At 52.5% G+C, this 27281-nt stretch overlaps 1 protein-coding gene across 1 annotated transcript in view; it reads left to right on the plus strand.

Moving 5' to 3' along the window:
• Nucleotides 1-407: 407 nt before the first annotated feature.
• CASTOR2 (cytosolic arginine sensor for mTORC1 subunit 2) overlaps nt 408-27281 on the plus strand; it is a 69921-nt gene continuing 43047 nt past the window's right edge. Inside the window, exon 1 of the mRNA XM_055292821.2 lies at nt 408-1031. Coding sequence (XP_055148796.2) covers nt 589-1031 — 443 coding nt within the window. The 5' untranslated portion in view covers nt 408-588. The remainder of the gene's footprint in view (nt 1032-27281) is intronic.

Here is a 27281-nt window from a genome sequence, read left to right on the forward strand (position 1 = left end):
TTTCCGCTGCAACAAAGCCAAACACAGCGCCATGGGGGCTTTCACGCTTCTGTGCCCTAGGACACGCTGTTCCTGCAGCCTGGAAGGCCTCTGTCCTCCATCCGCGCGCCCTCACTCCCTTGCTACGAACTCCCATTCATCCTTCAAAACCCAGCCTGAGTGTCCCCTCCCCCGGGTCACCCCCTTCGACCTATCAATCCCCTCCCTCTGGGTCCCCAGCAAGCTTTTCGGTTTGGCTTCTCTGCATTCTCATGACCGATTGCCCTACGTCTTGGCGCTCCCAGACTCGGGCCTTCTCCAGCACCGGAGTCGTCTGGTTTGCTCGCTTTACACTCCAAGCGCCTAGTACCGAGCCTGAGTGGGTGCCAGAGGGCGCGCCTAGGCTCAGGCTGGCTCCACCCGCCCCGTGCCTCCCCTCGGCCTTCCCCGTGGTCCTGAGGATGCCCGCGCTCCTGCATTTCCCGTGCACCGGGCTGCCGGTAGCTCCGGCAGCCCAGCCCCCGCGGCAGCAACAGCAACAGCAGCAGCAGCACCGGGGGAGCCCCCCAGGCGGACTACAAGTCCCGGCAGGCCGCGCGCGGGCCGCGCATGCGCAGCGGGGACCGGCGTTTGAGTGGCAAGTTGTTTGTTACAGCGAACGCCAGCTGCTCCCCGCGCCGGGCGACGCGCGCCGCTGCTCCGCCGCTCGGCCCCTCGGCTGCTGCTCCGCCGGCGCTGCCTCCCTCGCCCCGCGGCTCCCCCTCGCAACTTGGCGGGCCTCCTCCCTTTTGTCCGGCCCGGCCGCCGCCGCCCCCCGCGCCCGGCGCCGAGCTCCCGGGTCCCCGGGCCGGCTGTCGGTGCCGGCAGGGCGCGGAGGGGGCGGGGGCCGCGGCTCGTCCCCCCGCGGATGAGCCGCCGCGGACGGGGCGCGGGCGGACGATGGAACTCCACATCTTGGAGCACCGGCTGCAAGTTGCCAGCGTCGCCAAGGAGAGTATCCCGCTGTTCACCTACGGCCTGATCAAACTTGCCTTCCTGTCCTCCAAGACCAGGTAAGCGCGCGGGGACGCGGCGCCGGCCGGGGACAGACAAAGGGGGCGCACCCCGGGCCGCTGTCCTCGCCGCCGCGCCTCGGAAAACAACTTCGGGCCCCGGGAGCGCCCCCGCCCCGCCCCCGCCGCCGCTTCGCCCGCGTCTGACAAAGCCGGAGCCGCAGGGTCCTGGCTCCCGGACCCCCCGCAACCGTCCACCCCTCGATGCACCACCCCCCACCTCTGTCGTGCCCCCCCATCTCCCACCGCCTCCCCCATCGCAGCCCCCTCCCCTAAATCCGGGGGGCTGGGGCGGCTGCAGTGACGGATCTGTGAATGGATGAAGGAACGAACGAATGAATGAATGAAAAACAGGTGTGGGGACGAGGCCTTGGAAAAAACAAACTAACGCCCCCATCCCCCCATCCCTCGGTTGGGCCGGCCCCCGTCGCCACGGCGGGGGGAGGGATTCCGCTGAGCGCGGTTACCCAGAGCAGAAAATCATAAAATCATTAGTGGGTGTTTATCTCAAGGTGCCTACGAGGCTTGCTGCGGACGGCCTGGAATTGGGGGGGAAGGGGGGGGCGAGGGCCAGGGAGGGGCTGCAGAGGACGTGATTCTTTCTCCTTGGGGTCCTGGAAAGGGGATGGGGGGATGTTTTGCCCAACCGTAGAAGGGGAGGAGCAGGCGTGTTTATGCATCTGCCTTGAGGCTGGGCTTGGATGCTGCAGGGGGAAAAATAGTTGAAGGCCTTGGAAGGTGAAAAGAGGGAATCACACACACTGACAGTCTCTCTCTCACTTGGATTTTCCCTATGCCAGGTAAGGGTTTGACATTGTGAGCCCCGGTGGGTGCTTGCTTTGGGGTTTTGTTGTTGTTGTTGTTTAAGGAGCCTGAGCTGAGGGGAGTGTGAGTGCCAGCTAGCTGCTGTAACTTAAGTCTCGTTTGCCCACCATTGTGACTTAAAAAGGAATGATAAAGTTGTTACTGGTTGGTTTTTCGCGGTTTGGGGCGGTGGTGGCTCTCCCTCACTGCAAAATGAATGAATATGTTTCGGGTCAAGGTTAGCGTGAAAATGACAGCCCCCTTAGGCTGCCCCCTTTGGCACTGAGCTCAAGGGAGACAGAGAAATAATTCCATCCCAGCCTGTTATCTGCCTGTGAAAAGTTCTTGCTTGGAAATCTCACTTTGATGTGTGTGTCTGAGCGGGGTGCTCAGTCCGGCTATTGTTTGCGAGATGGAGCCAGATCTGCCGGTGGCATCTTGTTTACTTTCTTCTCCGGCTGCTCAGTAGGGTATGGAGATTTAAAATAGTCGCCAAGCCTCTGCCACGGAGCCTGTGCTCCCCGTTGATTGCAAAGGGTAATGATTAAACAGGTCATTTGAAAACAAAAGCCAACAGCTCGGATTCTGAACCGCGCCCCCACCCCTCACACAAAGCCCCCTCTGGCTGTTGACACCTTCAGATCCTGCTTCTGCCTGCCCTCTGCCCCCCACTCCCTAGCCGGGCGTGACGTTCCAAGGCTTGGAGGTAACAGAACAGCCTTGTTTTTCCAAGCCTTGGCCCTCAGCCCTGGGCAGCCCCCTGGCTGATTTCTCGGCCACCATTCAAATGAGGATGATGACTCAGGCTGCGGCTGTGCACAAGGCCTGGGTGCTGGAAGGAGGGGGCATTTGGGGGCTTCTTAGAAAGGCAGCAAAGGGCAGGGTCCCTCAGCCCCTTTCCCTTGGTGGAGAGACTGGCCTTCTTCCAGCCCCCAACTCAGGGTCCCCTTGGGTACTCACAGATAGATAGGCATGTCTCTGGGGTCAAGCCCCCCTGCTGGCATCTGGGAACACAAGAAAACCTGCCCCTCAGTGGGTCCCCCTTCCTCCCTCCCCCAGAAAGCAGCCTGTCCTGTCCCAGGCCCAGGTGACCCAGCTGACTAGTCCAGTTTCAAGATGACTCAGAGGCCAAAGGCCATCTCTGTGTTTCCATGGTCTGGCCTCAAAAGGTGCTGGAACGTTCATCAAATGCCTGAGGACCTGCCACCCCAAGCACTCTGATCCCAGATGGTGGCTTCAGGTCATATGTGACCAGAGCCCCCTGCCTGCGTGGCTGAGGCGAAGTCTCTTTCCTCTGGCTCACACTTTGTCCGTCTGTAAAATAGAGATAGCACTACTTGGCTCGCTCATGGACACAGAACTGCTGTGTGGATGGCGTGGGATGATTGTGGGAATTGGCTTTTTAGCGAGTGTTAATGGGTCGCAGCCTGCGGACATAGCATTTAAACTGTTTTCAGTAATCAGCCATCCAGGTAGAACCCCTTAGCTTCTTCCTGCAATACCTGCCCCCAGGTGGTGTGACCCACAGCTCTGTCACCTCCCTCTCCAAAACCTAAGTTTAGCCCAGACTAGCACAGCATGCCCTGAGGGTCCCTGTGCCACCTATTTACTTTTTTTTTTTTTGAGACGGAGTTTTGCTCTTGTCTGGGCTGGAGTGCAATGGCGCTATCTCGGCTCACTGCAGCCTCTGCCTCCTGGGTTCAAGCGATTCTCCTGCCTCAGCCTCCTGAGTAGCTGGGATTACAGGCATGCGCCACCACACCTGGCTAATTTTGTGTGGAGACGGGGCTTCTCCATGTTGGTCAGGCTGGTCTTGAACTTCGACCTCAGGTGATCCACTGGCCTCAACCTCCCAAAGTGTTGGGATTACAGGCGTGAGCCACCGCGCCCGGCCCGTTTACAGTTTTGTCAGTCACTGTATAGCATCAAATCGTTAACATGGCATTCGAGGCCCTTTGGGATCTAGATCCTGAATCCTCATCTTTATTTTTTTATTTTTTATTTTTTATTTTTCTCTTTTAGAGACAGAGTCTTGCTCTGTTGTACAGGCTGGAGTACAGTGGCGCCATCATAGCTCAGTGCAGCCTCCAACTCCTGGGCTCAAGCAATCCTCCCACCGCGACCTCCCAAAGTCCTGGGATTACTGCTCCTGGCCTTGAATCCTCATCTTTAGCCCTCCCCCAGCAAATACAGAATTTCCCTTATTGTTCCCTACATACCTCTGTGCCTTTGTATCTACCTCTCTTCCATCTGCCTGGAATATTCTCCCCCACCTACCCCTAGTAAATTCCTATTCAATCCTCAAGAGCTAATGATAGCACACTGAAACCTTCCTGGACCTTTCCCTCCGCCCCTTAGCAGACTTAAGTCACTTCTCTCTCGTGGCGTGGAGTTGTGGAAAGGGAATGGCATTAGGAAACATTCACTCTGTGCGGGGGTGTGGCTGGGTCCAAGGGATGCAGAGATACCTTGCCTCTTCCTCTGCCAAGCCCTAGAGCCTGGTGGAAGAGAAAGAAAGAGGCCATCACTCTGCAGCAGGGTGGAGTCAAGGAAGGGCTGGTCTAGCAGGGTACCTAGAAGGCTGGGTGCCTACCTGTAGGAGGTGGCACTAAATCTTAGAGCTTTTTTTTGTTTGTTTTTAAGAGACGGGGTCTCACTCTGTTGCCCAGGCTGAAGTACAGTGGCACCATCATAGCTCACTGCAGCCTCGAACTCCTAGGCTCAAGCAGTCGTCTCACCTCGGCCTCCCAAGCAGCCGGTACTGCGGTCGCGCACCACCACACCACCACACTCAGCTAATTTTTACATTTCCTGTAGCGATGGGGGTCTCACTGTGTTGCCCAGGCTGGCCTTGAACTCCTGGCCTCACATGATCCTCCCACCTCAGCCTCTCAGAGGTGCGTGCGGACATAGCGTTTAAACTGTTACAGGCCTGAGCTATTGGCCCTTAGGGCTTTTGAAGTAGGAAAGCCAGTGGCTCACACTTAGAGTTAACTAGTTGGAAGAGAGGATCTAGATCCCAGGACCCCCAGGTACGTTCTGTGTATTAGGTATTAAACCTGCTTTGCAAACCAGGAAGCTGGGGCTCAAAGATTAAGTGACTTGCTCAAGGTCATGCAAGAAGTGATAGATCCGGGATTTAAATGTGCAAATCTGCACCTTTCTGGCATAAGCTCCTAGTTTTTGCTGTTGCAGGTTGCAAGGGATGCCCCCATTGAATGGTTATGTCCAGCCCTTCTGTCTACAGCACAGTGTTCTGAAAGGCTTAGGAGTACAGAACTGAAATGCTGGCCTTTCTGTATTCCTGCCTACTTGGCCTTGGTGGGCCTTTTCTTTATTTTTTTCTCTTTCTTTGTTTTTTTTTTTTTTTTGGAGATAGGAGGGTCTTGTTCTGTCACCCAGGCTGGAGTGCAGTGGCGTGATCGTGGCTCACTGCAGCGTACACCTCCCAGGCTTGAGTGATCTGCTACCAGAGCTGTTTTCTTCTCCCAGGGATACTTGGTCCTTATCACGCCCATCTAGACGGTCTACTTCCTTTTTTTTTTTTTTTTTGAGACAGAGTCTTGCTCTGTCGCCCAGGCTGGAGTGCAGTGGTGCATTCTCAGCTCACCACAACCTCCACCCCGAGAAGCTGGGATTACAGGCGTGCGCCACCACGCCCGGCAAATTTTTGTATGTTTAGTAGAGACTGGGTTTCACCGTGTTTGCCAGGCTGGTGTCGAACTCCTGACCTCAAGTGATCCACCAGCCTCGGCCTCCCAAAGTGCTGGGATTACAGGCGAGAGCCACCGCGACCTGCTTAGACGTTCTACTTAGTTAGAGCCTTAGAGCCTACCTCAGATACTTCCTTCCGGGCACCTTGCGTATTTCTCAACTTTTGCCCATAACAACATGTTATTGGCTTGTCTTTGTCTCTTACCTAGATTATCAACCTTCAAGTTTTTTGTGCATGATTTGATCCACCCCTCCCCACCACATCACCACAGTACCTACCAGTGGTGATGAGAGCTACCGTTCACTTTGCCATATTTTGCAGAGTGGTGAAGACACTAGCTTTGGAGAAGTACAACAGCAAGGTCGCACAGCTGGAAAGAAACAGAATTGGGATTTGAACCAGGTCCTGTCTCCGCTGCGCGTAGCACCCTGATTTGTAGGCACTTAGTAAATGTCTGTTTGATGGATTTCTGACCATCAGAGTGACCCAGATTTCAACCCAAGTATTTGCCAGAGTCTCATAGGAGTGCCCTGGGGACTGGAAGAGACGTCGTTGTAGAAGGCAGAATCACACCTGGTAGAAGCAGAGCCCAGCGACCCTGTCCCGGGTCTGCTGAACCAGGTCTCTGCCCAGGACCTTTGGAGGAGCACGTGGGTGGGTCTGCTGAACCAGGTCTCTGCCCAGGACCTTTGGAGGAGCACGTGGGTGTGGCTGGACTAGGTGAGGAATGCGCTTATTTATTCTCAGCATAAAGCCAGAAGGCAAGGCCCTGGGTAGGTCTGTCGGCTGAGCTTCCCTTGTCCCCTGTGGTAACCCTGAGGCTCTGTGGCCCACCTCACCTTGTCTCTCCAGCCTCACCTCGAAGCTTCTAGCCACACCCTAGCATGCCTCCAGCCTTCAGGCCTTTGTTCTTTCTGCCTAGAGTATTACTTCTTGCCTTACCCCTTTCTTCCCCGTGCATCCTTCTAGATTCCATTTCAGCTTCCCTGAGGGCACCTTGGGCTCACTCTTCTGGTAGGATGGGCTTAACTCAAAACAATGAGGCCAGGCCCTGTGGCTCATGCCTATAATCCCAGCACTTTGGGAGGCTGAGGTGGGAGGATCCCTTGAAGCTAGGAGGTTGAGACCAGCCTGGGCAACAAAGCAAGACCTCATCTCCACAAAAAAAATTTTTTTTAATAATTAAAAAAAAAAATAACCAGGCATGGTGGTGCACACCTGTCTCAGGAGGTTTAGGTGGGAGGATCACTTGAGCCCGGGAATTTGAGGCTGCAGTGAGCTATGATGGCGCCACTGCACTCCAGCCTGAGCGACAGAGACCCTGTCTCTGAAAAATAATAAAAAAAGATGAAATGTAACCAGGGGCTATGAACAAGGATGCTTTGTGGTGTTTGTTTGTTTGAGATGGAATCTCACTTTGTCGCTCAGGCTGGACTATAGTGGTGCAATCTCAGCTCACTGCATCCTCCGCCTCCCTGGTTCAAGCAATTCTCCTGCCTCAGCCTCTGCAGTAGCTAGGATTACAGGCACCCGCCACCATACCTGGCTAATTTTGTATTTTTAGTAGAGACAGGGTTTCACCATGTTACTCAGGCTGGTCTCGAACTCCTGACCTCAGGTGATCCTCCCTCCTTGGCCTCCCAGAGTGCTGAGATTACAGGTGTGAACCACTGCGCCCAGCCAGCAAGGATGCTTTGAGTTACAAACAACAAAAAGCCAGGACATAACCAATAAGAAGTTTGAACTTTATGTGATCAGAGTTTATGGGTTGGGCTGCTCCAGGCTTGGGTAACTTAAAGGCTTGATGAGGTCATCAATTTCTGCTTGGCTGCCCATGGCACAGAAGCATAGCCCCACTGTAATGGCTGGGGCGGCTCCGTGCATCCTGGGCAGTCAGGAGGAAACTCCGTGAAGGAAGGAGCTGTTGCCTCTAGGGTGGCCCTGAGAAAACCTTTCTAGGGGTACCCCTATCCCTGCACAGACTTCCTCATCTCATTGGTCAGAACTGGGACACATGAACATGCCTCAGCCTATCACAGGCACAGGGAATGAGACCATTATGGACCAATCAGGATTCACCACTCAATATGGGGCCTGCCATCCGGATGGATGCTCTCCGCCACAGGGAGGTGGGGGACCCAGAAGCTGTGGGTGATGGCCATGTGCACAGTAGGACTGAGGCACTCAGTCTCGTAGCTGACCTACCTGGGACAGGCCTGGAGGCTGACTCAGGTGTGAGGGGCAGAGAGATTACTGTGCACAGACTGCTGTGTGACCCCAGATCTACATGGGATCCCAGTGTGCCCCATCTGCTTGGCTTACCCCAACCCCTCTGGAACCTGAACCTACTCCCAGAGTCCCCTCTATTTTTTTATTAATATTATTATGGAGCCACCTCTTTATTTATTTGTTTATTTTGGAGACAGGCTCTATTGCCCAGGCTGGAGTGCAGTGGCACCATCATAGCTCACTGCAGCCTCAAACTCCTGGGCTCAAGGTATCCTGCCTCAGCCGCCCGAATAGCTGGGACTGCAGGCATGCAGCACCACACCTGGTTAATTTATTTTACTCTATTTTTAGTAGAGACAAGGTCTCACTGTGTTGTCCAGGCTGATCTTGAACTCCTGGCCTCAAGGAATCCTCCCACCTTGACCTCCCAAAGTTCTAGGATTACAGGTGTGAGCTACCATGCCTGGCTAATTTTTGTATTTTTAGTAGAGACGGGGTTTCGCCATGTTGGCCAGGCTGGTCTCGAACTCCTGACCTCAGATGATCCACCTGCCTTGGCCTCCCCCAAAGTGCTGGGATTACAGGTGTGAGCCACCATGCCCAGCCAAGCAGCACCCTCCTTTTTGCCCATGAAATGCTGTTATCTTTAAATTCCATTCTAGAAAGTCCATTGGATTGGCAAAAACTACACAGGCAAGTATGCAGTAAGCATGTGCCCATCGAAAGTTCCTTCTGCCTTCCTGGGCCAGATCTGCTGAATGCAGGTCTCTGGTTTGTTTTGGCCTGCACTGGGTCATTCGTGTTCCTACCTGCAGGACATCTTGCAAAGGAGCCATGGTGAACACTAAAGTCTTTTGTTTCTTTTTTGTTTGTTTGTTTGTTTTTGAGACAGAGTCTCGCTCTGTCGCCCAGCCTGGAGTGCGATGGCGCAATCTCGGCTCATTGCAACCTTCACCTCCCAGGTTCAAGCAATTCTCCTGCCTCAGCCTCCCGAGTAGGTGGGATTACAGGAGCCTGCCACCACACCCGGCTAATTTTTGTATTTTTAGTAGAGACCGGGTTTCACCATGTTGGTCAGGCTGGTCTCGAACTCCTGACCTTGTGATCCGCCCGCCTGGGCCTCCCAAAGTGCTGGGAGGCGTGAGCCACCACGCCCGGCTAGTGAACACTAACATCTTAAGAGGCGTTTATGAGAGAAAAGCTTAAAATTGCAAAAAGTCTATGCAGAGCCCTCGTCATTCCTCGGAGCACATTGGGCTGAGGCCACTGTCTGATTGCAGTTTAGGGAAAGACAGGCTAGCCCAAGGGAGTTAGAGCCCTGGGACACCTCGGCTGGAATCCCAGCACTGCTCATCCTGGCTGTGTGATCTTGGGCAAGTTGCTTGACCTCTCTGTGCTATGTTTCTTACCTGTAACACAGGGATGATGATCATGCCTGCACCCTAAGTGGTTGTGAGGGCTGATGAGATAAACCACGTCAAGCACTCTCAAGAGTATCTGGTCCACTAGAAGCTCCAATAAGCATTTTTTTTTTTTTTTTTGAGACAGAGTCTTGCTCTGTTGCCCAGGCTGGAGTGCGGTGGCATGATCTCAGCTCACTGCAACCTCTGTCTCCCAGGTTCAAGTGATTCTCTTGCCTCAGTCTCCCAAGTAGCTGGGATTACAGGTCTCCACCACCATGCCTGGCTAATTTTTGTATTTTTAGTAAAGACACCTGGACTTCCCAAAGTGCTGGATTACAAGTGTGAGCCACTGTACCCAGCCATTAAGCATTAACTGGGAAGGTCCTGGGGCCACTGGCCAGCACCAGCTTGTGAGGGCAGAGCCAGAGAAGCCCAGGCTTAGAAGACTTTTTACACACACACATAATCGCACCCTGATTCTGGAAAGTGGAGATGCTGTCACTGCTCTCGCAGAACTAAGCCAAGGATCTCACCTGTCATTTAGGTGTCAGGCCTCTGGCAGGGGCAGCCAAAATGCTCTAGGACCACAGAACTGCAAGCCAGTAAGGCTTCCTAGAGGAGGCGGCACCATCTGAGCCAAGAATGGGGTGATGGGTGGCATGAGAAAATGTCAGGAGGTGCTGGGGATAAAGCAAGATGAGCAAGCAGGGAACAGGAGTGGGTGGGCACAGATGGATCAGGGGAGGAGTATGAGTGAAGAGGGTATGGGGTGAGCCCCAGAGCCTTGCGTGTGCCCACTCAGGACAGCCATAGTCTGCTGCTGCCCAGAGAAAGGGGCTGGCTCAACCCTAGCTCCCAAATCTTTTTCCTATGCCTTTTTCCTTTTTCCTCATCTCTTTCCTGAACTATCCAGATAGCTTTCTGCCTCCTGCCTCTAGGGCAGCCCAAATGCTCATTGCTGCCCCATCCCTCTGGGCTGGAGGAGCAAACGCCTGGAGTCTGGAAAGAGAAAGGTGTCTGCAGGGAACAAGCCGCTGTCCTGTGGCGGGTGCAAATTGGTATGCTCTGTTCACGCAGAAACCCTGCAGTGTGTACCTGCTGTAGGCAGGGCCCGATAGGAATCGCGAAAGGCGTTTCTGTCCCATGGGAGGAAAAGACGTGAGTCCTGTGTGTTCTCCAGCAAAGGTAGAGGGTGAGAGGACCAGAGGCCCACACGGGGGGCATGGCTGGGAGTGCAGGGGCAGGGGGGAGTCCGGGAGGATGGAGGGACACAACTGGAGTGGGTGCTGGGTGGACTTCATGCATTCCTTCAGAATCCCTGGCCACATCTCTGCCTTGTTGGTTTTGTTTGTTTTTTGAGACAGGGTCTCACTCTTCACCCGAGCGGGAATGCAATGGCGTGATCTCAGCTCACTGCAACCTCTGCTTCCTGGGTTCAAGTGACTCTTGTGCCTCAGCCTCCTGAGTAGCTGGGATTACAGGCATGCACCACCATGCCTGGCTAATTTTTTGTATTTTAATAGAGATGGGGTTTCACCTTGTTGGCCAGGGTGGTCTCAAACTCCTGACCTCAGGTGATCCACCCACCTTGGCCTTCCAAAGTGCTGGGATTACAGGCATGAGCCACCACTCCCGGCCTGAATCTTTCTTGATCAGATGTCTTCTGTCTGTCCACTCTGGCTCTTCGTACTCCCTTCCCAACACATGCCCTATTTTAGGTAACCATGGTAGTTTTGTTTTGTTTTGTTTTTGTTTTTGGAGATGGAGTTACACTCTGTCTCCCAGGCTGGAGTGCAGTGGCACGATCTCGGCTCACTGCAACCTCTGCCTCCTGAGTTGAAGTGATGCTCCTGCCTCAGCCTCCTGAGTAGCTGGGGTTACAGGTACCACCACCATGCCCAGCTAATTTTTTGTATTTTTAATTCAGATGGGTTTTACCAGGTTGGCCAGGCTGGTTTTGAACTCCTGACCTCAAGTGATCTGACCGCCTTGGCCTCCCAACGTGCTGGGATTACAGGCATGAGCCACTGCGCCTGGCCAACCGTGGTAGTTTTTAGATTTTTTGTACAGAGGGGGTCTCACTCTGTTGTCCATGCTGGTCTCAAACTCCTGACTTTAAGTGATCCTCCCGCCTTGGTTTCCCAAAGTGCTGGGATTACAGGCATAAGCCACTGCTCCCAGCTGCTGGTGGTTTTAAAAGCTAGGATTGGCTGGGTGCAGTGGCTCACACCTGTAATCCCAGCACTTTGGGTGGCCGAGGCAGGCGGATCACAAGGTCAGGAGATCGAGACCATCCTGGCTAACACGGTGAAACTCCGTCTCTACTAAAAATAGAAAAATTAGCCGGGCGTGGTGGCAGGTGCCTGTATTCCCAGCTACTCAGGAGGCTGAGGCAGGAGAATGGCGTGAAGCCGAGATCGCGCCACACTGCATTCCAGCCTGGGCGACAGAGCCAGACTCTGTCAAAAAAAAAAAAAAGCTAGGATCCCTCCACCCCCCTCTCCTTTAAATGTCTGTCTTAGCTACTTTCTTCTAAGTCACTAGGAGATGGTAAAAGCAATACTGCGAGACTTCCGAGGCTAGGGCACGAAAGAATAGCTTCTGCATGGCATTCCCTCTCTCCCAGATCCCTTGCTCTGTGGGAAACCAACCCCAAGGCCTGAGGACACCCAAGCAGCCCCATGGAGAGGCCCATATGGAGAGGAACTGAGGCATCCCACCCTCAGCAGGCAGAGCGGGGCTTTGAAAACAGATCCTTCCGCCCCAGGCAAGCCTTCCAGTGGATTGCAGCCCCAGCCAATGCCTTGAACTGCCAAGTTCAGCCACACCTAAATTCCTAACCCCTAGGAACTGTGAGGGATAATAAGTTTGTTGCTGTTTCGAGCCACTAAGATTTGGGGTAATTTGTTATGTAGCAACAGATAAGGAATGAAATGACCCTGCCATTTATCATTGAGATGGGAACAAACATTTTTTAGAATAGCAGGAAGTACTTAAAATAATTACTAGATTGGCCAAGCACAGTGGCTCACGCCTGTAATCCCAGTACACCTGTAATCCTAGCATGCCTGTAGTCCCAGCACTCCCAGCACGCCTGTAATCCCAGCACTTCAGGCTGATCACTTGAGCTCAGGAATTGGAGACCAGCCAAGGCAACATGGTGGGACCCCGACTCTGCAAAAAATCCAAAAAATTAGCTAGGCATGATGGCGCATGCCTGTGATCCCAACTACTCAGGAGGCTGAGGTGGGAGGATTGCTTGGGCCTAGGAGGTAGAGGTTGCAGTGAGCCGAGATTGCACCACTGTACTCCAGCCTGGACAACATAATGAGACCCTGCCATATAATAATAATAATAACAACAACAACAACAATCTGCAGACAGCAGGGCAAACCTGACTATGTGATCACCCTACCTTTAGTCCAGCCAGAGAACTCTAGCGAGTCCTTAAACCTAACGCAGACACTTCTTGAGGTCGGCTTCAGCATCCTCTCCTCCAGGAAGCCACCCTGGTGCCTAGTAAGTGGCTTCCTGGGATCACCCATGCCTCGGGGTGCAGGATGAGAGGGCTGGTCCTGATCCCCTTCTGTCCTCACCCCCAGGTCCATGTCCAGGGCTCAGGACTGGTTGTCGCTCGGTGTTGACTTATCTCTCAGGGACCAAAAAAGTCAGTTGTAGCTGGGCACGGTGGCTCATGCCTGTAATCCCAGCACTGTGGGAGGCCGAGGCGGGTGTATCACCTGAGGTCAGGAGTTCGAGACCAGCCTGGCCAACAAGGTGAAGTCCCAACTCTACCAAAAATACAAAAATTAGCCAGTGTGTTGGCAGGTGCCTGTAATCCTAGCTACTTGGGAGGCCGAGGCAGGAGAATCACTTGAACCCAGAAGGCAGAGGTTGCAGTGAGCCGAAATCATGCTACCACACTCCAGCCTAGGCGGCAAGAGTGAAAATCCATCTCAAAAAAAAAAAAAAAAAAAGTTGTAAAAGGTTTAATTGGTCTCTTCTGAGCCTGCACACGGCTGCAGTATGAGGAACCACCCCAGTTGCATCCGCGCTGGGCCAGTGGGATTCTGGGTGTCCAAGGTCCCTGTGGGCCCTCCATGGTGCTAAATTAAAACTTTTTGAAAAAAAACTTATTTTTTTTTTTTGAGACGGAGTCTGGCTCTGTTGCCCAGGCTGGAGTGCTGTGGCGCGATCTCGGCTCACTGCAAGCTCTGCCTCCCGGGTTCATGCCATTCTCCTGCCTCAGCCTCCCAAGTAGCTGGGACTGCAGGTGCCTGCCACCACCACGCCTGGCTAATTTTTTTGTATTTTTAGTAGAGACGGGGTTTCACCGTGTTAGCCAGGATGGTCTCGATCTCCTGACCTCATGATCTACCCACCTCAGCCTCCCAAAGTGCTAGGATTACAGGCATGAGCCACCGCACCCGGCCTGAAAAAAATTCTGGAGACAGGGTCTCACTGTGTCACCCCAGCTGGAGTGCAGTGATGCAGTCTCAGCTCACTCCAGCCTCGATTTCCTGGGCTCTAGCAATCCTCCTGCCTCAGCCCCACTGAGTGGCTGGGACTGCAAGCACTCACCACTATGCCCAGATAATTTTTGTATTTTTTGTAGAGACAGGGTCTCGCTATGTTGCCCAGGCTGGTCTTGAACTCCTGGGCCCAAGTGATCCTCCTGTCTCAGCCTTCCAAAGTGTTGGGATTATAGGCGTGAGCTACGTCACCTGGCCTAAATGGAAAACTGGTGTCTAGGTGCCATATACTCAGGCTTGCCCTCACCGTAACACATTGAACATACTCCAATCTCTGAGCTAGATCTCTGCTTAAAAACCTGAGGTTTTGCTTGCACACCCCATTTTTTTTTTTTTTTTTTTTTTTTTTTTTGAGACAGGGTCTTGCTGTCACCCAGGCTGGAGTACAGTGGTGCGATCTTGGCTCATTGCAACTTCCATATCCTGGGTTCAAGTGATTCTGGTCCCTCAGCCCGCTGAGTAGCTGGGATTACAGGTGCATGCCACCACGCCTGGCTAATTTTTGCATTTTTAGTAGAGACAGGGTTTCATCATGTTGCCCAGGCTGGTCTTGAACTCCTGACCTCAAGTGATCCACCAGCCTCGGCCTCCCAGAGTGCTGGGATAACAGGCATGAGCCACCGCGCCCGGCCATGCACCCACATTTACAGCACCCTTATTCACTAAGGCCTAAAGGCGGAAGTGACCCAGGTGTCTACTGATGGATGAACAGATCAACAAAATGGGATGTATTCGCACAAAGGAATATTATTTAGGGGGGAAAAGGAAGGAAATTCTGACACATGCTACAACATGAATGAACCTTGAAGACATCATGCCGAGTGAAATAAACTAGTCACAAAAGAAATACTGCATGAGATCCCACTTGTATGAAATACCTGGTGTAGCCAGAGTCATAGAGACAGAAAGAATGGTGGTTGCCAAGAGCTGGGGAGTTGGTGTTTTTAGTGGGTATGGAGTTCCTGTTGTGTAAGATGAAGAGTTCTAGAGATGGATGGTGGCAATTGCTGTCCGTATTGCAAGTGTACTTAACATTGTTGAATTGCACACTTAAAGATAGTTAAGATGGTAGGTTTTGTTGTGTGTATTTTACCACAGTTAATAAAATTTGAGGCCAGGCGTGGTGGCTCATGCCTGTAATCCCAGCACTTTGGGAGGCTGAGGTGAGTGGATCGGTTGAGCTCACAAGTTGGAGACCAGCCTGGGCAACATGGTGAAACCTCATTTCTACAAAATATACAAAATGTAGCTGGGCATAGTGGTGTGTACCTATGGTCTTAGCTACTCAGGAGGCTGAGGTGGAAGGATTGCTTGACCCCAGGAGGTGGAGGCTGCAGTGAGCTGAGATCGTGCCACCATACTCCAGCCAGGGCAGTAGAGCCAGACCTTGTCTCAAAAAAATAAAAATAAAAATTAATGTTTAAGATTTTATTTTATTTTAGATTCAAGAGGTACATGTGCATGTTTGTTACATGGATATATTGCATACTGGTGGAGACTGGGTCTCTAGTACGCCCATTACCCAAATAGTGAAGATTGTACCTGATAGGTAATTTTTTTAACCTTTCTCCCCTTCCCAACCTCCCCTCTGTTGGAGACCCCAGTGTCTGATGTTCCCTTTTTTTTTTTTTTTTTTTTTTTTTTTGAGATGGAGTCTTACTCTATCACCCAGGCTGGAGTGCAGTGGTACAATCTTGGCTCAATATGGCCTCTGCCTCCTGGGTTCAAGTGATCCTCCTGCTTCAGCCTCCCGAGTAGCTGGGACTACAGGCATGTGCCACCACACCCAGCTGATTTTCATATTTTTTAGTAGAGATGGGGTTTTCACCATGTAGGCCAGGCTGGTCTCGAACTCCTGACCTCAGGTGATTCGCCTGCCTCGGCCTCCCAAAGGGCTGAGATCGTAGGCATGAGCCACTGCTCCTGGCCGTGGCAGATCCTTCTTGAGCACCCACCATGCATGAGGCCTCCAGGGAGTTCCCATCATTCACCCTCATAGCAGCTCTACAGGAAGAAGCTGTCTGCCCCCAAGTCACACAGTGGACAACAGCAGTTTGGGGTTCAGCCTTGGCGCCCCCACCCCCCCTGACTCCCAACTCCTCGCCGCCTATGCCCTCCTGCACTCCTTTCCACTGTTAACCCAAGATGGAAAAGCTTATGCCAAGGGTCATTTCTCAGGATGTGCACATAACAGGAAAATGTGTTTTTATCCAAATTCCCACAACCCACCAGCCATGTGATCTTGGGCAACGTAGAACCTCCAAGGAGGGTCTGGCTCTGTTATCTATGCTAGAGTGCAGTGGCGTGATCATAGTTCACTGCAGCCTCAACCTTCCAGGCTTAAGCAATCCTCCTGCCTCAGCCTTCCGAGCAGCTGGGACTACAGCACCGTCATGCCCAGCTAATTTTTAAAAAAGATTTTTAGTAGCAACAGGGTCTTACTATGTTGCCCAGGCCAGTCTCGGACTCTTGAGCTCAGACAATTCTCCTGCCTTGGCCTCCCAAAGTGGTGGAATTATAGGCATGAGCCACCACACCGCGGCCTGGTTTCATCTTTAAAATAGGGATAAGGCGAGGCATGGTGGCTCACACTTGTAATCCCAGCACTTTGGGAGGTCGAAGCAGGAGGATTGCCTGACCTCAGGAGTTTGAGATCAGCCTGGACAACATAGTGAGACCCCATCTCTATACCAAAAAATAACCGGAGATAATACTATCAACATCTTGGGTGGTTGTGAGAATTAAATGGGGAATTTTATATTAGGGACTTAGTGAGGTGTTGATTAGATAGTGAACCTATTATTCACAGAAATTCAGTGGATGTTTATTGAGGTGCCCTGTACTTGATGCAAGCCTCGGCGAGGTGGCAGTGGTGGCCTCTGTCCCCATGGCACGGATGGTCTGTTCTGCTTTGGAAGCACTGGAAGGGCACATCTGACAATTGCAGGATGGCTGATTTTTATTGGAGGAAGGGAAGCTGTTTATTTGTTTCAGATTGGCTGAGCTGTGGGGATGTGGGAGGCTGACAGGAGGGGAGGGGTCTATAGTAAGGAGACTGAAGAAACTTTGGGGCCAGGCAGGGAGTCCCCTGGTAAGAGCTGCTTCTTGGAACACAAAGAGCTGTTGCATCCTCCAGCCGGCCTTGAGGAAGGTGTGACCTCTCTGCTCCCAGCAATGTCTTGGGGACCCTTCTCTGCCCTGCACACCAGCTCTGCCTGCAGGGTGCCTGGACACTCTGGGTGTCTACTGTGTCCCCATATGGTGCTTGCAAGTCTTCCTCCCAGACTGCACCCCGCTTCTGTGTCCCCTCCCTGGTGCACAGCACCACATCCAGCCCCCCTCCCACCCAGCCCATCCAGGTCCTGCCCATTTGACCGCCAGTCTTTCTCCAGTCGCCCCTCCTCTGCATGCTGACTGCCATGTCTTGTCCTCTTTTTCTTTTTTTTTTTGAGACAGAGTCTTGCTCTGTCATCCAGGCTGCTCGAGTGCAATGGCACAATCTTGGCTCACTGCAACCTCTGCCTCCCGTGTTCAAGTGATTCTCCTGCCTCAGTCCTCCCTGGGACTGTAGGTGTACACCACCATGCCTGGCTAATTTTTATATTTTCAGTAGAGTCAGGGTTTCACCATGTTGGCCAGGCTGGTCCCAAACTCCTAACCTCAGGTTATCCACCCGCCTTGGCCTCCCAAAGTGCTGGGATTACAGGCATGACCCCCCATGCCCAGCCTGTCCGCTTCTATTCTAGCTCCCCCACTCCTGATCCCCTGACCCTGAGGCCTCAGGACGAAGGTCTCATCCCCTCCAGGCAGGCCCTCCTTGGCAGGGCAGCTTCAATTTGTATAGGAATCAAATCCATTCTGTTGGGGTTTTATCATGTTCCCCAGGCTGGTCTTGAACTCCTGGGCTCAGACAATTCTCCTACCTTGGCCTCCTAAAGTGCTGGGATTACAAGTATGAGCTACCACGCTGGGCCTATTTTTTTTTAAATATATATATATATTTTTTTAATGTGAGAGAGTTCAAATGTGAAATCAAGGCCCGGTGCGGTGGCTCATGCCTATAATCCCAGCACTTTGGGAGGTGGAGGCAAGAGGATCGCTTGAGGCCAGGAATTCAAGACCATTTGGGGCAACATAGACAGACCCCGTCTCTACAAGAAATTTTAAAAATTAGCCAGACGTGGTAGTGCACACCTGTAGCCCCAGCTACTCTGGAGTCTGAGACAGGAGGATCACTTGAGCCCAGGAGTTGGAGGCTGCAGTGAGCTATGCTCACACCATTGCACTCCAGTGTGGGTGACAAAGTGAGACCCAGTCTCAAGAAAAAAAAAAAAAAAAGTGGGAAGAAGCGTACTCCACCACCCTTCTTCTTTGGGGTTAGAATTTTGGGCCTGCACTGGAATGTGGAACGCTGATAGGGGATGGGGACAGGTGGAGGTGTCAGGGGAGCCCTCAGACTCTACCCTCCTTCATTGCCTCAGAGATGAAGCTGGGGAACAACCCTGGGGTAAGCGGATTGCCCGTGCCCACTCCCCTGCATGCAGGAGCTGGATCTCGGATTCACTCTTCCCCTTTCCTGATGGGAACTTGCTCCTGCATTTGGCCCCTGGGCCTCCAGGTAACCTGCCCCAGCCACCCAGGGCTTGGCCCCAGGCAAGTGCATCTCTAAGGGCAGATCCCTAGGTGAGCTTCCTGGGTGACTCCTTTGCACACACCCAGGCTGGACTCCCTCCACCCCCTCCCAACTGAGCAATGCTTTTGGGCTGTTTCGTCCACTAGAGCAGCATAGTCAAGAATGATGGGGTGTATGGGCTGGGTGTGGTGGCTCATGCCTGTAATCCCAGCACTTTGGGAGGCTGAGGCGGGCGGATCATGAGGTCAGGAGTTCGAGACCAGCCTGACTAATATGGTAAAACCCCGTCTCTACTAAAAATACAAAAATTAGCCAGGTGTGGTGGTGGGCACTTGTAGTCCTAGCTACTTGAGAGGCTGAGGCAGGAGAATTGCTTGAACCCGGGAAGCGGAGGTTGCAGTGAGCAGAGATCACACCACTGCACTCCAGCCTGGGCAACAGAGTGAGACTCCGTCTCAAAAAAAAAAAAAAAAAAAAAGAATGAGGGGGTGACACCTCGGAGAACAAGCTGCAGGCCTGGTGTCACCTGCAGATGACAAGGCTACCGTATCCATTCCTCAAGCCAGGCCTCTGAGGATCCCTGGTGGGTAGGGTGCTAGAGGGAGAACTCGAGCTTGCAGGCAGTAAAACACATTTTTTTTTTTTTTTTTTTTTTTTTTTTTTTTTTGGTGGCGGGGACAGAGTCTCACCCTGTCGCCCAGGCTGGAGTGCAGTGGTGCAATCTTAGTTCATTGCAAACTCTGACACCTGGGTTTGAGCAATTCTCCTGCCCCAGCCTCCCGAGTAGCTGGGATTACAGGTGTGCGCCACCACACTCAGCTAATTTTGGCATTTTTAGTAGAGACGGGGTTTCGCCATGTTGGCCAGGCTGGTCTCAAACTCCTGACCTCGGGTGATCAACCTGCCTCAGCCTCCCAAAGTGCTGGGATTACAGGCGTGAGCCACTATGCCCGGCCACGTTTCTTTCTTTCTTCTTTTTTTTTTTAATCTGTGCTTTTCTCCACCCTCTTCAGACTTTGTTCTAGTCCACAATTTCCCTCCTGCAGCTTCTCTCTGATGACGTTCCCACCCCGTCCCCCACCCAACCCCTCAGTCCAAATTAGCCTGATTTAAGTGTCTTTATTTGTCAGTTTCTGTAGAAAAATGAAGAAGGTGATAACACCCACGTTATAGGGCTGTTCATGGGAGGTTTAAGTGAGATCTTACAGAGAAAGTGCTTAGCAGGTGCCCCAGGTCCAGAGTCTGGGGTTGGCTGTGAGTTGTGTGCATCTCCTGTCCTGACCCCCTCTGCAAACTTGGTTTCTGAGTGCTTGAGTGAGGCACACTTGACCTGCTTATGTGATTCCCCGTGGCACCACGATGTGGGGAATGTCCCCCAACAAGGCACCTTATCAAGCGCTCTCTCCACTCTACCCTGTTCCTACCACATATCCCTGTGCAGGTCACCCTGCCTTTCTTGTTTTCTTTTGAAGACAGGGTCTCACTCGGTCACCCAGGCCAGAGTACAGTGGCAAAATCATAGCTCACTGCAGCTCCTGGACTCAAGGGATCCTCCTGCCTCAGCCTCCTGAATAGCAGCTGGGGCTGCAGGTATGTGCCACCACACCTGGCTAATTTTTACAATATTTTGTAGAGACAGGGTCTCACTTTGTTGCCCAGGCTGGCCTCAAACTCCTGGCCTCAAACGATCCTGCTGCCTTGGCCTCGAAAAGTGCTGTGATTTCAGACGTGAGCCACCTCACCTGGCCTGACCCGGCCTTTCTGAGCCTTCAGCCCTCATCTGTGTCTGGGGGCATTCTAAAAACCAAGGAATAGAACCCCAGGGTCAGACTCAGACTTTGCATTCAGTAGTCCGTCAATACTTGGGTTTTCGCTCAGTTTCTGGGGCATTGAGACTGGTAGAAGCAACTGACCCCCTTAGCTAAGGCAGGGAAGCAGGTATCGTCACCAAGAGACAGACCCTGGAGATCAGGGGAGGTTATTTGGCGTTGGGGATCTCCACGGAGGGACAGGGAAGTTAGTACCATCATCGGGCTGGAAATGGGAAGCATTTGGCTTGATGGAAGTGGTGAGGCTGGGGTGTGGGACCCTGGCCATGTGACCTACATGGGATGATCTCAGTAGAAATTGGGACCCACCAACCATGGTTGCCTGGGTGAGTTGAAATGCTGGTGATACGAGGTCAGGAGATCGAGACCATCCTGGCTAACACGGTGAAACCCCGTCTCTACTAAAAATACAAAAAATTAGCTGGGCGAGGTGGCAGGCGCCTGTAGTCCCAGCTACTCGGGAGGCTGAGGCAGGAGAATGGCGTAAACCCCGGGGGGCGGAGCCTGCAGTGAGCCGAGAACGCGCCACTGCACTCCAGCCTGGGTGAAAGCGAGACTCCGTCTCAAAAAAAAAAAAAAAGAAATGCTGGTGATACAGAACAACAGGCCAGCTGCCGTCTCCCCACCTTTGGGAGGGCACCCTCTGATGGTGGATCCCTGGAGGAAGGGCCCCAGGGACCCAGGAGCCAACACCTCCCTTCCTGCTCCTCTCACTGCTATTGATGAAGATGGCAGTGAGGCCCACCTTGACTCAGGTTCCTATGGGCCAGGCCCACCGCCATGCCCTTTGGATGCATTATCAATTCAGGTGGGTATGTGACCTCCCCCATGTCTCAGATAAGGAAACCGAGGCCCCAGAGGGTGAGGAAGCTGCCCAAAGCCATCTGTATAACTTAGTCGAAGAAGCTAGCTTTGGACTCAGAAGTCTGATTTAAGAGCCACTCGGGCAGAATGGCTCACACCTGTAATCCCAGCACTTTGGGAGGCCGAGGCAGTCGGATCACCTGAGGTCAGGAGTTCAAGACCAGCCTGGCCAATGGGGTTAATAGAAACCCCGTCTCTACTAAAAATATAAAAATTAGCTGGGTATGATGGTGCACGCCTGTAATCCCAGCTACTCAGGAGGCTGAGGCATAAGAATCGTTTGAACCCAGGAGGTGGAGAATGCAGTGAGCCGAGATTAAGCCACAGCACTCCATCCTGGGCGACAGAGTGAGACCCTGTCTCAAAAAAAAAGAAGAACCATTCTAGACTGCGCCACTCCTGTCTCTATGCAGGGTGGGCCAGTGAGGCTCTGAAAGATGGGAGATCTAGCCCCTTCTCAGGGCAGGTCTGGTTCTGGTCCTCAGGGCTCCCACAGAAGCAAAAGTTGAGCCCCTTTCAAGAGTCACTGTCGGGGGTTGGGGGCAGTGGCTCACACTCAGCACTTTGGGAGGCTGAGGTGATGGGATTGCTTGAGCTTAGAAGCTCGAGACCAGCCTGGGCAACATAGCGAGACCCCATCTCTACAAAAAAAAATACAAGAAGTAGCTGGGCATGGTAGTTCCTGCCTGTAGTCCCAACTATTCTGGAGGCTTAGGTGGGAGGATTGCTTGAGCCTGGGAGGTTGAGGCTGCAGTAAGCCAGCCAGGATCATGCCACTGCACTCCAGCCTGGGGGCCAGAGATTGAGAAAAAGCCTGTCTCAAAAAAAAAAAAAAAAAGAATCATTGTCAGGGGATCTCAGTTCTGCCCTGATCCTCTCATCCCAGCTCTGCCCTCGCTAACTGTGACGGTGAGCATATTCCATTACCCCCCAGGCCTCAGTGTCCCGTCTGCAGAGGGGCATGGCAGAACCTTCCTTAGGGTGGCCTGAGGGTTAGATGGCATCATGGATAGACCAAGCCCAGCACCACATCTACCACAGGTGGTTGCTCCAGATGGATACCTGGATAGCTCTTTTTTCCTTAAATCATTTTAGCCAATTTCAGCTTTTCATTGACTCCTTCAGCAGATGCTCACCAAGACACCAAGGCCACCTTTATTTATTTATTTATTTGGATTTTTTTGAGACAGAGCATCACTCTGTCACCCAGGCTGAAGGGCAGTGGTGCGATCTTGGCTTACTGCAACCTCCACTTCCCAGTTCAAACAATTCTCTTGCCTCAGCCTCCTGAGTAGCTGCGACTACAGGCCTGTACCACCACACCCGGCTAATCTTTTTGTATTTTTAGTAGAGACGGGGTTTCGCCATGTTGGCCAGGCTGGTCTCGAACTCCAGACCTCAGGTGATCCACCCGCCTCGGCCTCCCAAAGTGCTGGGATTATAGGCGCGAGCCACTGCATCTGGCCAGCTCTTTTTTTCTTAAATCATTTTAGCCAATTTCAGCTTTCCATTGACTCCTTCAGCAGATGCTCACTGAGACACGGATGCCACCTTTATTTATTTATTTATTTGGATTTTTTTGACAAAGAGTCTCACTCAGTCACCCAGCCTGGAGGGGAGTGGCGCAATCTCGGCTCACTGCAACCTCCACCTTCCCTGTTCAAGCGATTCTCCTGCCTTAGCCTCCCAAGTAGCTGCGACTACAGGCACGCACCACCACACCCAGCTAATTTTTTTGTATTTTTTAGTAGAGATGGGGTTTCGCCATGTTGGCCAGGCTGGTCTTAAACTCCCGACCTCAAGTGATCAGCCCTCCTTGGCCTTCCAAAGTGCTGGGATGAAAGGCGTAAGCTGCCGCACCCAGCTGGATACTGTCTTTAGAACATGCCTGTGGGAGGTGGATCACGAGGTCAGGAGTTCAAGACCAGCCTGGCCAAGATGGTGAAACCCCGTCTCTACTAAAAATACAAAAAAAGAATCAGCCAGGTGTGGTGGTGGGTGCCTGTAATCCCAGCTACTCGGGAGGCTGAGGCAGAGAATTGCTTGAAGCCAGGAGGTGGAGGTTATGGTGAGCCGAGATCACGCCACTGCACTCCAGCCTGGGCAACAGAGTGAGACTCTGTCTCAAAAAAAAAAGAACATGGCTGCAGGTCTCGGTGTTGCAGAAGGTTCCCATATCTAAAGCCCCAGGGGCAATGCACTGAGCTCAGATACTGCCTGTGGTGCTTCTGATCACCTGCCCCTTATGCCCCCTTCCAAAAATGTGGGTCTGGGAGAAGGTGGTGATTTTAAGACAGCACAGCTCCTACCTGTACTGCAGGCCCTGCCCTGCACACCACATGTGTTCCTAGAATATCCCATGAAAAACAAACGGTTTTGCCAGGTGCAGTGGCTCACGCCTGTCATCCCAGCACTTTGGGAGGCCAAGGAGGGAGGATCACTTGAGGTCAGGAGTTGGAGACCAGCCTGGACAATGTAGTAAGACCCCCATCTCGATAAATTTTTTTTTTTTTTTTTTTTTTTTTTGAGACGGAGTCTTGCTCTGTCACCCAGGCTGGAGTGCAGTGGCGCAATCTCGGCTCACTGCAAGCTCCGCCTCCCGGGTTCACGCCATTCTCCTGCCTCAGCTTCTCTGAGTAGCTGGGACTACAGGCGCCCGCCACCACGCCCGGCTAATTTTTTTGTATTTTTAGTAGAGATGGGGTTTCACCGTGGTCTCGATCTCCTGACCTCGTGATCCACCCGCCTCAGCCTCCCAAAGTGCTGGGATTACAGGCGTGAGCCACTGCGCCCGGCTAAAATTTTTTAAATTTTTAAAAATTAGCCAGATATGGTGGCACACACCTGTAGTCCCAGCTACTCTGGAGGGCAAGGTGGGAGAATCTCTTGAGCCCAGGAGTTTGAGGCTGGCAGTGCACTCCAGCGTGGGTGACAGAGCGAGACCTTGACTTTAAATAACAACAAAAAAATTCAACCATTAGTATCTTACCCTGTGTTTATGCTACCAAGGAGTGTTTGTTCTCTAAAGCCAGCACCAGCCAGGCGCAGTGATCCACACCTGTAATCTCAGCACTTTGGGAGGCCAAGGTGGGCAGATCACTTGAGGTCGGGAGTTCAAGACCAGCCTGGCCAACATGGTGAAACCCCATCTCTTTCTTTTTTTTTTTTTTGAGATAGAGTCTCGCTCTGTCGCCCAGGCTGGAGTGCAGTGGCACAATCTCGGCTCACTGCAAGCTCCGCTTCCTGGGTTCACGCCGTTCTCCTGCCTCAGCCTCTCCGAGTAGCTGGAACTACAGGCGCCCGCCACCACGCCCGGCTAATTTTTTTTGTATTTTTTTTAGTAGAGACGGGGTTTCACTGTGGTCTTGATCTCCTGACTTCGTGATCCAACCGCCTCGGCCTCCCAAAGTGCTGGGATTACAAGCGTGAGCTACCGCGCCCGGCCTCAGTGAAACCCCATCTCTACTAAAAATACAAAAATCAGTTGGGCGTGGTGGCGGGAGCCTGTAATCTCAGCTACTCGGGAGGCTGAGGCAGGAGAATTGCTTCAACCTGGGAGGTGGAGGTTGCAGTGAGCCAAGATCACACCTCCAGCCTGGGCAACAGAGTGAGACTCTGTCTCAAAAAAAAAAAAAAAAAAAAAAAAGATGCCAGGACCCCTAAATCCTCCCATAGAAGAAGGAAGGTTCTTAAGTCACTCAAACACACACATCTGTTGGGAGGGCAGATTCTCCTGCAGTCTGGGCCTTTCTGCCGCAGAGGACAGGGACAGGTGGCCCAAGGGAGAGCAATTCAGGCAATTTGTGTGATCCAAGAAGGCCATGCCTCTGGTCTCCCGAGGGCTTCTTCATCACCCCCATGGGGAGTCAGGCCCCTCTCACAGTGGCTGGGGAAGACAGAGACTGAGCAGTAAGTAAGAAGGTTCTGTCTGGTTTTCTTTTTTTCTTTTAATTTAATTTAATTTTTTTTCGAGACAGAGTCTTGCTCTGTCACCTAGGCTGGAGTGTGCAGTGGCGTGATACTGGCTCACTGCAACCTCCACCTCCCAGGTTCAGGCAATTTTCCCACCTCAGCCTCCTGAGTAGCTGGGATTATAGACACGCACCACACAGCTGGCCAATTTTTATATTTTTAGTAGAGACAGAGTTTCACCATGTTGGCTAGGCTGGTCTTGATCTCTTGACCTCAAGTGATATACCCACTTTGGCCTCCAAAGTGCTGGGATTACAGGTGTGAGTCACTGCACCTGGCCTTTTTTTTTTTTTTAAATAATATTTTACAAAAATTGATATTAAACTGTTCTCACTCTTGGCCTCTGGCTTTCATTGCTCATTGCTCATCTGTTGTCCAGAGATGGCCAGTGGTCACGGGCCACTTCTTTTTTTTTTTTTCTTTTTTGAGACGGAGTCTCATTCTGTCACCCAGGCTGGAGTTCAGTGGTGCCATCTCGGATCGCTGCAACCTCCGCCTCCCGGGTTCAAGCAATTCTCCTGCCTCAGCCTCCCAAGTAGCTGGGATTACAAGTGCCCATCACCACACCCGGCTTATTTTTGTATCTTTAGTGGAGATGGAGTTTCACCATATTGGTCAGGCTGGTCTCGAACTCCTGACCCCACCTTGAAGGCAGCCCTGGAGCCCTGAGTCATCCCGCAGGGACTTATCTCCACCTTGTTGGTGCTCTGGGCACTGACCTCACCAGTGGTCACACACCATCACTCATTACCATCCAGGAAGTCAGCTGCCCTTAAAACACAAGGCACTGAGCACCTTTAGGGGTCCGGGAAGAGAAAACAGCCTATCTCTAGTCCAGGCGTGTTTTCTTTGGCCCACCCAGTGTGTTTTTAAACAATTCCACCAGCATTTAAACATTGAGGAAGAACATACAAATCTGGCTTTCCATCTTTTCTTGAAAAACTGGGAGATCTTGCAACTCAGGGCCCATAACGGCAACAGTTTATCGGAGTGAAGTGGCTAGCCGTCCCCTCCTTTCAGCAGGGAGGGGGCCCCGGGTGGCCGCAGTTCCTTCCACTCCCGGTGTCCCCTGACACGGAAACCAGGTTGTGGGTGCATTTGTGATGGTATTCATACAGCTCTGTTCCTTGGGTACAGAAAAGATGTCTCTACTGTTCCTTCCCAAAAGCGCAAGGAAGAGAAATAGACTCAGAGGGGCCCCCCATTTCTTCGTGAACGTGGAGAATGTTCCTGGGTGTTTACTAGGCAAATTGTGTCTCAGCCCTGCATCTCTTCACCTGAGTATCTCAGCTGCCTGCCCTTTGCAGGCCTGTGAGCTGCAACCCCTGCTCTAGACACTTGTTTTTGTTTGTTTGTTTGTTTTGAGATGGCGTCTCAGAGCGGAGTCTCGCTCTATTGTCCAGGCTGTGGTGTAGTGGTGCGATTGCGGCTCACAGCAACCTTTGCCTCCCAGGTTCAAGCAATTCTCCTGCCTCAGCATCCCCAGTAGCTGGGATTACAAGTGCCTGCCACCATACCCAGCCAGCTTTTTGTATTTTCAGTAGAGATGGGGTTTCACCACGTTGGCCAGGCTCATCTCGATCTCCTGACCTCAAGCGATCCTCCCGCCTCAGCCTCCCAACGTGATGGGATTACAGGCATGAGCCACCGCACCTGGCCCCTGCTCTAGACGTTTTCAAGTTCTTCCTTGATTGAGGTCCTCTCCCTCCTCCTCCACCACCAGAACCCACTATGGAAACACAAGCATATCCATGTCCTGACCCCCATCCCTAGCAGAGCTCTAGCAGGCACTGCTGACTTCAGTGACAGTGACGGCTGGGTCGACTCCTCTTGACGCTCCTGGCCATCCTTCCAAGCTCTCAGCTGGAGGGGCACAGAGGCTGTGGTCTACGTCGGTGTCAGCCCAGACTTGGTCAGGCTCAGGGGCTTTGGTTTCTGGGCCCTGCATCCCCTGGGGTCTCTTCTTTGGGCTGCAGCGGCTGGAATCTGCAATGGTTCATTTTAGGCGGCTGCTTGCCTGGATGAAGGGATGTGCAGATAACGGGTAAGGCGTTATTTCTGGGTATATCTGAGGGTGTTTCCAGAAAGACTGCCATTTGAATCAGTGTGGACAGGCACCATCTTAGTCAGCTGAGGGCCTAGATAGAACAAAAAGACAGAGGAGAGCTGAATTTTCTCTCTCTGTCCTGGAGCTGGGACACCCTCCTTCTCCTGCCCTTGGAAATCAGGACTCGGGGCTCCAGGCTTTGAACTCTGGACTTGCACCAGT

This window comes from Symphalangus syndactylus, chromosome 9 (genome assembly GCF_028878055.3).
Source record: "Symphalangus syndactylus isolate Jambi chromosome 9, NHGRI_mSymSyn1-v2.1_pri, whole genome shotgun sequence".
Taxonomy (NCBI): Eukaryota; Metazoa; Chordata; class Mammalia; order Primates; family Hylobatidae; genus Symphalangus; species Symphalangus syndactylus.